The sequence below is a fragment of the Myotis brandtii genome, unplaced genomic scaffold (genome assembly GCF_000412655.1).
Source record: "Myotis brandtii unplaced genomic scaffold, ASM41265v1 scaffold83, whole genome shotgun sequence".
Taxonomy (NCBI): Eukaryota; Metazoa; Chordata; class Mammalia; order Chiroptera; family Vespertilionidae; genus Myotis; species Myotis brandtii.
Window position 1 is genome coordinate 2,099,784 of NW_005371371.1, and position 13,104 is coordinate 2,112,887.

At 45.2% G+C, this 13,104-nt stretch overlaps 1 protein-coding gene across 1 annotated transcript in view; it reads left to right on the top strand.

Moving 5' to 3' along the window:
• Positions 1-13,104, top strand: part of CARS2 (cysteinyl-tRNA synthetase 2, mitochondrial (putative)) — a gene marked incomplete at its 5' end in the record, with an annotated part of 39,050 nt that overhangs the window by 7,277 nt on the left and 18,669 nt on the right. Inside the window, 5 exons of the mRNA XM_014531927.1 lie at positions 1,966-2,083; positions 6,797-6,868; positions 6,986-7,091; positions 9,953-10,036; positions 11,408-11,537. Of these exons, the coding sequence (XP_014387413.1) occupies positions 1,966-2,083; positions 6,797-6,868; positions 6,986-7,091; positions 9,953-10,036; positions 11,408-11,537 (510 nt within the window). The remainder of the gene's footprint in view (positions 1-1,965; positions 2,084-6,796; positions 6,869-6,985; positions 7,092-9,952; positions 10,037-11,407; positions 11,538-13,104) is intronic.

Here is a 13,104-nt window from a genome sequence, read left to right on the forward strand (position 1 = left end):
GTGAACGTTGGAGTCTGCAGCAAGCAAGCCTCCCTGCTCGCTTCAGTGCCTGGCTGCCGGCCGCCATCTTGGCTGACAGTTAATTTGCATATACTCACTGATTAGCCAATGAAAAGGGTAGCGGTCGTACGCTAATTACCATGTTTCTCTTTTATTAGTGTAGATGAATGAAAGGCATAGTGATGACAGTGGTAATAATAGCTCCTGCTTGTTGGAATCCATGCACTAAAATTATGTGTAACATCCTATGGGGTAGTGGAATTTTGCCCAATTTATAAATAAGCAGCCTGAGGCTTCAAAAGGTTAAATATCTTGGCAAGGGTTTTGGAGATAGTTTTGGTGCTAGAACGGAGGGCTTTGGCCTCAGCTGTATTTGGGGTGAGTGAGGGAGGTAGATTCAAGGGATGCAATTATGAGGCTCATTTTCTAGGGAAAATGATTTTGTGAACTCAATTTTAGAGAGGCCACATGGACAACAGAGATGAGCATGAGATTAGCTGACCTTAGATTATAATGTTGCTTTTATGGGAAACCAGATTCTTGAGATTTTTGAATGATCTTAATGGAATTTAAAACAGTTCAGTTTTACAAGTCAGTCTCCCCAATGTAGTCTACCAATAAGCTGGTGATCTGTAATGGTGTGCACATTTAGGAGTAATCTTTTACAGCTTTAATAGGATTGTGTTTGTTTTTATTTGTAGTTATTTGCTTCTAGTTTGTCATAATCAAACATTATAGTTATTGGAGAAAATGAAGAATGGTAAATGCTTTCAGTGTTTTAACTACCTAGTGAGATTGTATTACGGGTAAAGTTTTGTACAATTAAATAAATGTAAATTCACTTGAACGATAGCTCTAAAATTAAAAATGCTAACATGTATCCTGAAATTGAGGCAGTACCTGTGTTGATTTCTTGTGAGGACCAATGTGACCCAGTCAGTAAAAATCTTTTTCTAGCTGTACTTGAACTATCGATTATACTAGGGGCCCAGTGCACAAATTCGTGTACCTTGAAAGGAACTGTGGGCCATGAGGCTGCGGTGGGCACTGGGGCGGGTCTCGGCCCATCCTCCGCATCCCCACCCAGCCCCTCCCGCCATGGCCCTCCGCTCCCCTGTCTGCTGGCAGCCTTGCTCCTGCCGCCGCCGCTCCCATACGCTGACGGCACCGGCCCCGCTTGCACCCGCTGACGGCATGGAGAGATTGGGGTTGGCGCCAGCAGCAGGTATGAGCGGGGCCAGCACCATCAGGGTGTGCCCGTGGCTGCTGCCCCGATTGCCCCTCAGGAGCAGGGGAAAGTGGAGAAGCCCTCAGGGGCAATCGGGGCTGGTGCCAGGTGCCGGCAGCGGGAGCAAGAGGGGCCATTGCTGGCAGCAGGTGTGAGTGGCGGCTGCTGGCTCTGATCGCCCATCAGGAGCAGGGGGAGGTAGAGAAGCCCTGAGGGGTCATCAGGGCTAGCAGCTGCCGCTCGCACCTGCTGATGGTGCCGAGCGATCAGGGCCGGCGCCAGGTGCCAGCAGTGGGTGTGAGCGGTGGCTTTGACGCCGGCAGCAGATGCAAGTGCTGGGTGGGACTGTGGTGCACAGGAGCAAAGAATTTTCAGTAACCACCAGAGGCTCACTCTGATGATAGCGATAGGCACTCTGCCTTGGTCTGGCGCCCCCACTCACCTGCTCCACCATCCCGCCACGGCCAACGCCCTCCATGTTCCATGTTCTGTCACCTGCTGCCAACGCCTTCCATATTCCATGCGTGCCCCCTGGTGGTCAGCACACATCATAGCAACCGGTTGTTCGGTTGTTCCGCTGTTCGGTCTATTTACATATTAGGCTTTTATATAGATAGATGATTATATCCCACACTTGAAGTTAGGTAGCAGTGTGTTAACATGTAATGTACTCTTTTTTAAAGACCACAATGATGACTCAATGTATTAAAGACACCCTAACATTTCTTTTCTTTCAGCTCATATGTTAGATTTGATATAATTCGAAGGATCCTAACCAGAGTTTTTGGATGCAACATCATCATGGTGATGGGAATTACAGATGTGGATGATAAGATAATTAAAAGGGCCAATGAAGTAAGTGTTGAAGACTATGGATTGATAACTTGATTGATGAGTGTTTTTACCTCTATGTAGCAGTTTTTCTTATTTGTGTTTCACAAGTACTTTTCCCATCTAACTCTCCAGGTATGTGTGCTCTGACAGGTAATGAGAGGGATCTTTTTGTCCTGGTGAAGGAAGTTCAGGTCTATTTGACTTTGGTCCCTGAAGTCTTTAATGAATTGCCTTATTAAAGGGGGCCTCCTGACTTGAATCTGTAATCTCTTTCCTGGCCCCTCAGCCTCTGCGGTAAATACCTTACTCCCTCTTTACAGAGGGAAATTAAAAGGCTACTTTTACGCTAGCGAAATTAAGCTCGTGTGAGGTTTAATGTTATCATTTGTTAAGAGTGAACAGGTTATTTCTCTTATATCTCACATGACAGTTAAAGGAAGTTTTGGGTGTGAGCATTCTAATGAAGAATTAAATTAATAGTTATAGGAATAGTCAAGTTTACTTTCACCTCTTCTGCTTTTTATAATTAGCAACTTAATTATCTTTAAAGGGCTATAAATAATTGTTAAATTATCTAATTTTCAGAAAAAACTACATTGAGTACTTTACATTCCTGTGATTTTACAAAATTACTCCACACTCATTCCTCTACCCCCACCTCCTGGGAGGGAAGGGTGGCCTGAGGTGGAACTGATCATCAGGAGCCAATGATTTAATCAACCCTCCTAAGTAATGAAGTCCCCATATAACCCCAAAGGACAGGGCTCGGCAGCTGCAGGGCTGGTGAACCCAGGGAGGTGCTGGTGGGCGGGAGGTGAGAACTCAGAGGGTATTGGAGCTCTGCCCCTTTCCCATACCTTGCCCTATGTATCTCGTCCATCTGGTATCCTGAGTTGTGTCCTTTTAAATAAACTGGTAGTAAGTAGACTGCTTTTCTGAGTTATGTGACTCATTCTGTCAAGCCCCCAAATTGTAGTCTGTGGGTAGAAATACAAGTGGCCTGGGAACCACCATTTGCAGCTGGTGTCTGAAGTGGGGGTGGTCTTATGCGACTTATCCCCTAACTTGTGGGGTCTGTGCTAACTCCAGAAGTTGGAGGGTACCCTGTAGAGTTGGAGAATTGGAGAAGTGGTTGGTGTTGGAAAGAAAACGTTGCAGGGCCAGAAGTGAAGATTGGGCAGTGCTAGCATTTAGGGGTCAGCACCCCATCCCTGGTTCGCTATGACAGTTTGGTTTAAGCCTCCGTCAACATTCAGTTGTGCCTCTGCCCCATGTCCAAATTCCCGCCTAGGTTAGGTGTCCCTGGGGTCATGTGTCCACTTTGGTCCAGCCACTTAGTCCTTGGAGGCTGTGACATACCAAAGTGGCCAGGGGATGAGCGAAGGGCGGATCGGGGAGGGGAGATGGTGGTGGGAAGCAAGAGAGGCTGCTCTGTGTCTGCAACAGCCAACCCTGCAGCATCCTGCCAGGTGTGGCACATTATCACCCTCCACACAGGAGGAGGCAGGGTTTGAGATTGAAGTTGACCTCGCTGGCTGCATTTGGGATGGAAATGACAGAACGAAATTAGTGGCCTTTGATATAGTGAGGGGATCAATAGGGAACAGATGAATTATTCAGTAAAAACTGTTGACAGTTGAGTAACCATCTGGAGGAAAAAAATAAACCAAAGTTGGATATATGCCTCACAACCAAATTCAAGGCAGATCAGAGATTTAATATAAAAGAAATGAAACCACAAATTACTGACAGAACCTTGGGGCACTTTTTATAGCCTCATGTTGGAGAAGGCTTTTCTGTTTGTTTTCAAACCCAGAAGCTATTTGTAGGAAAAGATTGAGAAATATAAAAGATTGCTAAATATTAAAATAAAATTTTCTACATGGCCATAATGTTTATTTATTTATTTGATTGATTGATTGGTTTTAGAGAGGGAGAGGAAAGGGAAGAGAGAAGAGAGACAGACATCAATTTGTTGTTCCACTTATTTATGCATTCATCGGTTGACTCTTATAAATTATGTGCTCTAACTGGGGATCAAACCCACAACTTTGATGTATCAGGACAATGCTGTAACCAACTGAACTATCCAGCCAGGCCTACCATAAAGTTTAAAAACTGAAAAAAAACATTGAAATTCATATCAGAGATAAAATGTTAATTTCTTTTATATAAAAGTACTTTCTACAAATCAGTAAGAAAAGACCTACAACTCAATAGAAACATGGGGGGTATGGATAATTATAAATCATTTAATACAAATCGTTTGTAAACATGTGAGATGTTCAAGCTCACTGAAAATAAGAGAAGCATAAATTAAAATTACAGTGAAAAAACATTTTTTTAGCTGTCATGTCGACAATCTGGGAGTTTGCTAGCACTTTGCAGCGTAGGCACCTGCGTGCATTGCAGGTCAGGTTCAAATCAGTACACCTTCCTCGGAAGGCAGCTGGCAGGAGCTAGCAAACATTTCTGACCAGTGGCTTTACATCTAGGTCTATAGCTTAGAAATGACATGTGTTGTCATGTGTGTCTCAGTAAAAAGATGGGAAAGTAATTGGAGAGGACTGGTGAATAGTTCATGAAAAGTCTGGGATGGGACGCAGAGGACCTTAGAAAGAAGGTAGTGGCTCATCGTGCTCTGCGCGGACAGTTCTGGAACTTGGTTGTTAGAGAAGGAAGCCAGGTGCAGGCCAAGTGTGGAAGGTGCTACATTTCAAGAAGAGGATGCAAATACATGTGTGACCATGGCCATGCTCCTGAGACAACTGGTGATGGTGTTGGCCGTCTGGAGAGAGGCTCGTCCTGGGCACCCTTATGCCATTCGAGTTCCCTGGGAGTGGGTTTCCTTTGCAGAAAACAGAAATTACAGATGAATAGCCCTGGCCGGTGTGGCCTCTTGGTTGTGTGTCATCCTGTACACGAAAAGGTCACTGGTTCAATTCCCGGTCAGGGCACATGCCTGGGTTGCCGGCTCAATCCCTGGTAGGGGGCGTGCAGGAGGCAGCCGATTGATGTTGCACTCTCATGTCGTCGTTTCTTTCTCTCCCTCTCCATTCCTCTGTCTCCAAAAATCAATTTAAATATATATATATTTAAAAAATTACAGATGAATAAATACAAGCAATTTGCTGACCATTAGGTCCAAAATTGCATAGTATTAAAAGCTTCTAAAGTGAAAGCTAACACTGAAGTTTTAGCTTTTTTATTTGTTTGGCCTTTTGTCTTCTGGATATAAATAAGTTAACTTTTTTTTTAGGAGGTCAGCTTTGCCACAAAGCTGTGCCATAGGAAAAGGACTAATATGTACTGATCACTAGCTGTGTCTGGGTGCTAGGTGTTTTGTCTCTTTAATAATGATATTAATGTAGTTTTTTCCATTCACAGTGGTGACTTTCTCATTGCATCCTCATAGCAATCTAAAGACCATTAGCTGGGATTTTCTTAGTGTTGCAAAGATAGCCGAAGGCACCGAGGTTTATTGTCTTGCTCAAGACAACACAGAAGACACTTGGGCAGCAACACTTTGTCCACCAGATTCCTTTCTTCAGTAAATGTTCACTGGTTGCAGTTTTTAGGGTGATTGCTATTTTAGGGTCCTGGGCTGGTAAGAACGTGGATTTAGGGTGTTGTTTCACTTGAGAAAGTTTCTTAATACTCCAGAGCTGAAATCTCTCCCCCATAAAATGGGAGCTCTATTTCTCAGGGATGGGGAGGAGCAGGGGAGAGGAGGATCCAGCCTGGAACAGATGCTGGGTGAGTTCCAGTGGCTCCTGGGTCACTTCACAGGCTCAACAGTTATGAAGCTGCATTTAGTTTCATAACTTCACAGTGTGTCGTGCTTCTGTCCTGGGAGTGTTTTTCGGCTGAAAAGTAAGGAATACTTTTGTAAACCTAGTTTTGTGTGCCAGCCCCCTCTAGATCTGGGGCTGCAGGTACCTGCCCCCATATGCCGTACGTTCAGAATTCGATGTCCATTTGTGGGGGCGGGGGGGGGGGATTGCCCGTCCCCAGGAGCCCAGCTATGGCCCTGTGGGATTGAACACCCGTCACAATCCCTATTTTCATATGCTGTATTGCTTTCAAATATTTCTTAGAGAATTTCTCTGCGATATATTTTTAGCCTGTTTACTTTTGCCTCCTGAGGCGTAAGGTATAAGATAGGAACTCAAGTTTCTGGTTATTATGTACAGTAGATTGATCTGGCTTATCCTTATTCTAGAAAAACAGAGGCACCCTGGCTGGTGTGTCTCAGTTGGTTGGGCGTTGTCCTGTGCACCAACAGGTTGCTGATTCAATTCCCAGTCAGGGCACATACCTGGGTTGCGGGGATCCCCGTAGGGGGCATGCGGGAGGCGGCTGATTGATGTTTCTCTTTCTCTCACCCTTCCTCCCTCTCTCTCTAAAAATCAATAAAAATAAAAATATGTTTTAAAAAACAGGCTTAGTTTTTGTTTTGAAAATTATATAACGGAAATCATCACATTGTTTATTTCTTTTTTCTCTCTAACCTGAATACAGGGTCAACAAACCTTTTTGAGTAGCTAAGCTACTAGAATAAGTTTGATACCTAAAATTAAATGCCCTTTTTGTGAGCAGGCATGTCAAACTGAGGCCCAGCCACGACGGGCCATGCGGCCCAGCCCTCCCAGCTGTGGGAGCCGGTGGAGCCCATGTGTGGCTCTGCTGTGAATACTCCGGATTGCCTAATAGGCTCACCTAATCTTCTTGCAGATGAAGATATCACCTGCTTCTCTTGCCAACCTTTATGAAGAAGATTTTAAACAAGATATGGCAGCCTTGAAGGTAAAGTAGGGTGTTGCTTTCTGCCATGAAGATAAGAAGCTTGAACAGTGAAAGCCGGTTTTGGCTGACTTGCTTTTGAACTATGGAAACAGTTATCTCTCCTTTGCTTTCTTTCAGGTTCTCCCACCCACAGTATACTTGAGAGTAACTGAAAATATTCCTCAGATCATTTCTTTCATTGAAGGAATAATTGCTAATGGGCATGCTTATTCAACAGCAAGAGGTGGGGCTATTTTATAAACACTAATTGTTGGTAACATTGATGGGACTTTGAGAAACTGGACACATTCTTATGAGTTGTTGGAGCGTGCCAGATGTTTTACTGTCTCTCTCAATATGATTCCTACAGTGAAAATGTGAGGTTTTCTTATGGTTATTGTCTTTGCATAAATGGCTGCATCAGTTCTTTTTGTTGTTGTTAATCCTCACCCGAGGATATTTTTTCCATTGATTTTTAGACAGAGTGGAAAGGAGGGGGAGACACACACACACACACACACACACACACACACACACACACAGATTGGTTGCCTTCCGCATGCAACTGAGTCTGCAACCGAGGTACGTGCCCTTGACCAGAATCAAACCCGGGACCCTTCAGTCACTCTATTCACTGAGCCAAACCAGCTAGGATGCATCAATTCTTTTAAAAAATATTTCCACGGTTACAGGAAGAGATGACCAACTGGAGAGCTAGTCTAGACAAGGCAAATATGGCATGATGCTAACAATGTTGTACTAGATGTAGGTGTGCAGGTGTCCTTTGAGTCTTCTTTCAACTTTGTTCACATTTTTCATAGCAAACAGTTGAGGACAATGGCGGCACCTCAAAAGGTCCACCCCCTTGTGGAAGACTGGCCCTCAGACTGTCATCTCCTTGGATGGGCAGTTGTCTTTTTGATGGACCAGTGAACATCCTGACACTTTAGGCCCTGCACACTTCAACATACGTCTCTGAATAAAAGACGTCACCCTATGTAACCCCAGTGTCATGATCAGAGCTGAGCTGCTGGACAGTTCCCTAATAGCATGCCCTGTCCTCTGCATATTCACACTTACCCTGCTGTCTCCCACCTCGCACATCCTCATCTAACTCAGGTTCTTTCGTGGTCCTACCTGAGGACATAAGCTACTTGGCAGGGGCCCCTGGCCCCTGGAAACGTGTGTTGCCTTTCTCAGTAGCCTATGCACGTGGTTGTGTCCTGTCCCTTTAAGACAGTCCCCACTTTGTTCCCCTCATTACGGGCTCGTTGAAGAGACTGACCAGGCCAGTTGTCTTCGGAACACCCGTCTTCTGGATGTGTGTGACCACTTCCTGTTGTAGAGCTTCATTGGTTTAGGAGCTGCTGCTTTTCGGTTGGTGGTTTCAGGGAAAGACTGGCAGCCTGGCGTTTTGCTGCTTCTACGATTCAGCATTGTTTTCAGCCATATCTCTTCCTTTCCAGTCATTCTTCCCAGATCTAAATCCTCCTTTCTCTCTCCCAGGAAGTTTTCTTTACTGCCCGTAGCCGAAACGCACCTTCTCAGCTGTGATATCCGTACTGTACCACTTGGTAGCCAATCATATGCTGCCTCCGCTTGCTGTTCACGTATTCACATTTTGTCAGTTCTTGGACCAGGAAAACCTTTTGCTTTTCGCAAATAACCCATTAGAGAACCTAGCTGGGGGTTGGCAGCATTCAGGTACTGCAATACTTGTTGCAAGTCAGTAACAAAGTGGAAAGCATGATCATGGACATGATTCATAGGGATTATTGGCCTGTGAGCACCTTTCTTTCATGGTCCTACCTGAGGGCATAAGCTACATGGCAGGGGCCCCTGGTCCCTGGAAATGTTGTTGCCTTTCTCAATAGCCTGTGCATACAGGCTTGCAGTCTTTTACTTTATCTTGTTTGCTATGTTTAGATTTTATTTCCAAGAAAAACTTGTTTTAAAGGGCTTAGGTGACTGAACTGGAATTGTTTCCAGAAATACAGGAATTGTTTTCCTGCTGTCATATAACGTGAAATAAGACACATCAGCCAGCTAAACTGATTAATGTTCATGCACTGCTCAGAGATTCCCATCCAAGCATACTTTAGGAGTAAATGCTGTTTGTTTTATTACTATGCTTTATGGTAAATTTTAATTATGATAAACATAATTAATTTAAAATAAATTTCACTTACTGAAACTCCATTCATTTGGACTTTGTGACAGTTTCACAAAGCTTGGTTGTAATTTGATCTTTGCACTATTTGTGAAGAAAGAATTTGTTCAGCAAATGGATGCCATAAATAGAGGTCTGAAGAAAATGTTTCATCCATTAAAGGGAACAGTTTCTTTCTGTTTTAAAGCATTTTCAAGTGCCGTTTACATTCTAACTTACCCCACAGTACTTCTCCCATTTTCACCAGTTTATCCCAGCTCGTAGTTGGAGCTCAGGAACAAGCTCTGAGTGAAGGTCGGGGACTCTGAGTTGTCTGGGGTCTCTGTTTCCTGGCGGCCCCCGCGTGCTCAGGTCAGGACTGACTCCCGGCGGGAGCTCCAGCTCCGATAACCCCTCCCCTGCGCGGCTGGACATGCAAGGGCTGGCCCTGGCTCTGCAGTGACCTAGCGGAAGATCACCTTGCACCCTCAGTCTAAAAACGTGGACCGGATGCACTTCGGTGGAAGGACAGCTACGGGAGGCTTGAGTGCAGCGATGTTTGTAACCTAAGTAAAAAGACAGCCGTGGAGGGTATCCGGTTAGGAAAGGGTTTCTTTGCTGATCGCTGTGTAACATGAAGCCCAGAGCTGAACGCAGGCCAATGGTAACACTCACTTTTCCTTTTTCTTGTTAAAAAGAATTGCGTCAGCATTTGACACAGAACTTACTCCTTTGTATTCACTTTTACATCCAGACATTCATGATGTGTCCAAATGCATGTTTTTAAAAAACAGTGCTGGTGGTGTTAATTTTGATTTTAAAATATAGTACAGGAGGCCAAATGAGGGCCAGATGCCATATTCTATGTTTAAGTTCTAATCACTTGTTAGCTGTTAAGCTCATATAGATGTTGACATTTAAGACTGAGAAATGAAATTATTACCTTTATAAAACAGGCAATGTCTACTTTGATCTGCAGTCGAGAGGCGACAAGTATGGCAAGCTCGTTGGTGTGGCTCCTGGTCCTGTTGCAGAGCCAGGTGGGTGGACCCCGGCGTCCTGTCCCGGCTTCCGGGGGCTGACGCACAGACTCAGCTTCTCTTTCCCAGTGCTCAGTTGAGACCCCCACGCTCTCAGAGGTGGTGCCAGACAGCTGATCACAGCTGTGTTTTATTTTATTTTTTAAAATATATTTTTATTGATTTCAGAGAGGAAGGGAAAGGAAGAGAGAGATAGAAACACCAATGATGAGAGAGAATCATCAATCGGCTGCCTCCTGCATGCCCCACACTGGGGATTGAGCCTGCAAACCAGGCATGTGCCCTGACCAGGAATCGAACCATGACCTCCTTGTTCATAGGTCAATGCTTAACCATTGAGCCATGCTGGCCAGGGATCACAGCTGTGTTTTAAATTTGATTCTGGTCCTAGCTGGTTTGGCTCAGTGGATAGAGCGTCAGCCTGCGGACTGAAAGGTCCTGGGTTCGATTCCGGTCAAGGGCACATGCTCGGGTTGCGGGCTCGATCCCCAGTGGGGATCATGCAGGAGGCAGCCAATCAATGATTCTCTCAATATATTAAATAAATAAATAAATTTGATTCTGTTTTTTTAAATAGAGAGAACTTGTAGAGTATAAACGTCACACAGCATATGACACGTCCCTCCCCTCTCCTGCCTGGGCCTCCAGCTCTCCCTGGAGAAGGCACCTTCGCCCATTCTCATGGCTCCTTTCAGAGATGGTCCCCGCATGTGAAACATGCATGTAAGCTTTCTTCATGTCTGTTCATGGCTCGATAGCTCATTTCTTTTTAGCAGTGAATAATATCCCATTATCTGATGTACCACAGTTTACTTATCCACTCACCTACTGAAGATCTTGTTTCCAAGTTTTGGAATGTAAAGAGAGCCCAGAACTGGCTCATTGTACAGACTTCAACAATAACCTAACCTTTCTCTTTTGAGTCTCTTTACTCTTTGAACGTGATTGGCATTCTGGTAATTCTCCTTTTCGCTCTATATGATTTTTTGGGGGGAAAGTTACTCAAACGTAGTTACTGATAGCACAGCTGTCTTAGGAGACAGACTGCAGAAGAATGAGCGCGCTCAGTTCAGGACACCCCTCAGAAAGCAGCATCACCGTGCGTGTTTGAAATCTCAACTCATTCATTATTCAACTCACTGAAACCGGCCTCATGCTGACAGACCTCATGCTACTGGCATATTTTAGGTGAAAGTGTTTAGTGGTCTTTCCAGCCGTCAGGTGGGGGGAAGAGGAAAACATGAATGAGGAATGTGAGGTTACTTATAAGAAGGAACAGACTCTTTGGAAAGTGCTTTAGTTTTGTGACTTTGGGTTGGTTTGTTCATTCTAAGTTCTCAACCCTGTTGATCAAACACTTTTAATTGGCAGGTGATTCGGACAAGCGGCATGCCAGCGACTTTGCCCTGTGGAAGGCAGCCAAGCCCCAGGAGATCTTCTGGCCCTCTCCTTGGGGAAACGGAAGACCTGGCTGGCATATCGAATGTTCTACCATCTCAAGGTAAGGTTTTCCTGGATTCTTCCCGTCGGTGTTGATGTGAAAGCTCTAGCAATGCCTGAGTTGGCCAGTAGAGGGCGCAGACAGGACAAGTTTGGTCTCCGCACCAATGCAGACAAAGCAAGGAGTTTGGAGGAAAGCTTAACATTCAGAGGGGACTGGCTGTAAGAAGGGAAACAAAACAAAAACATGGCTTATTCATCTTTGCATCAGCACTTTTCTTTTCAGTAGGAAAGCCTGCTTTACGGTTCAGGTTTTGATTTCCCATCTCCTACAAGCCGGCTCCAGGTTGCCTTCATCTCTCTGCCGAGGTGGGTTTAGGGAACACCAACCCTCCACTGAGGGCCTGGGTGAGGGCTGAGCCCCTCAGGGACGGGGCACCGAACCACCTTTCTCCTGCCGCTCTCTCAGTCCACAGACCCTCACCCCAAAGCTGGATCAGAACCCATCGAGCGTTATCCCCAGGTTCTGTGTGTCTGTCTCCTCAGACTTCCATCAGCCCTTTCTCAGGACGCTTCTGTCCTGGGATCTCCATAAACACAGGTCCTCCGTGACCCTGACCCCTCCAGCAGCCTCCTTTTTGTTTGCTTCTATCACCATCTACATGTGACCTGCTCCTGCCTGGCTTTCATCCCAGCGTCCCACTGACTCTGGTCTCCTGAGGGCACCAGTGACCAGGTCACTGACAGGCAGCCTGATGCCCTCCTTTTCCCTTGGCCCCTGGGAAACAACTCTCTGCTGGTTTTGGCATCTCTGCTGGGGCCTCCTCCTCCTCCTGCTTGATCACCTCTGCAGACTGTTCCTTTGGTACTCCCCACGCTTCTGCCCATGGCCACATGCCCCTTTTCATGTGTGTGTGTGTGTATGTGAGAGAGAGAGAGAGAGAGAGAGAGAGAGAGAGAGAGAGAAGGTGGCATACCACATGTGCTGTCCTCTTCTGTCTCTCTTCACTTAGCAGTCTGTCCTGGGAATTCCCTTGTGTCAGTTTGCTGAGCTCTTCGTCATTTGTCTCTCGGCTCCTAAGTGCTGCTGTATTGTGTGGCTTACCCATTGTTCATTTAGCTAGTACCCTATGGAGGAGCATTTAGGTGTTCCAATACTTTGCTCTTACAAATACCTGCAGTGAATAACCTGGTGTATGTATTTCCTGTTTGTGGAGGTGAGGGGTTTTCAAGTATCATATTAACTCAGATTTTATTATATTTGATGTGTTTTAGTTCATTGCAGATATTTATTATAATATTTTTTTGCAGTGGAGTTATAAGTTTTTAAAATTAGAAACATAAAGTATGCTTAAGGTGAGCATTTCAAACTACTAGCTACACCAAAAATTTTCAGATCAGCCAACCCAGTCACCCTCAATTGGTTGTTGTATGTGGTGCTGTTTTCTGGCTGGGTATAGCAGTGGTAACTATCTACACTAATAAAAGAGAAACATGGTAATTAGCGTACGACCGCTACCCTTCCCATTGGCTAATCAGCATATCCTTATGCAAATTAACTGTCAACCAAGATGGCGGCCGGCAGCCAGGCAGCTGGAAGCGAACATGAGGCTTCCTTGCTTCAGTGA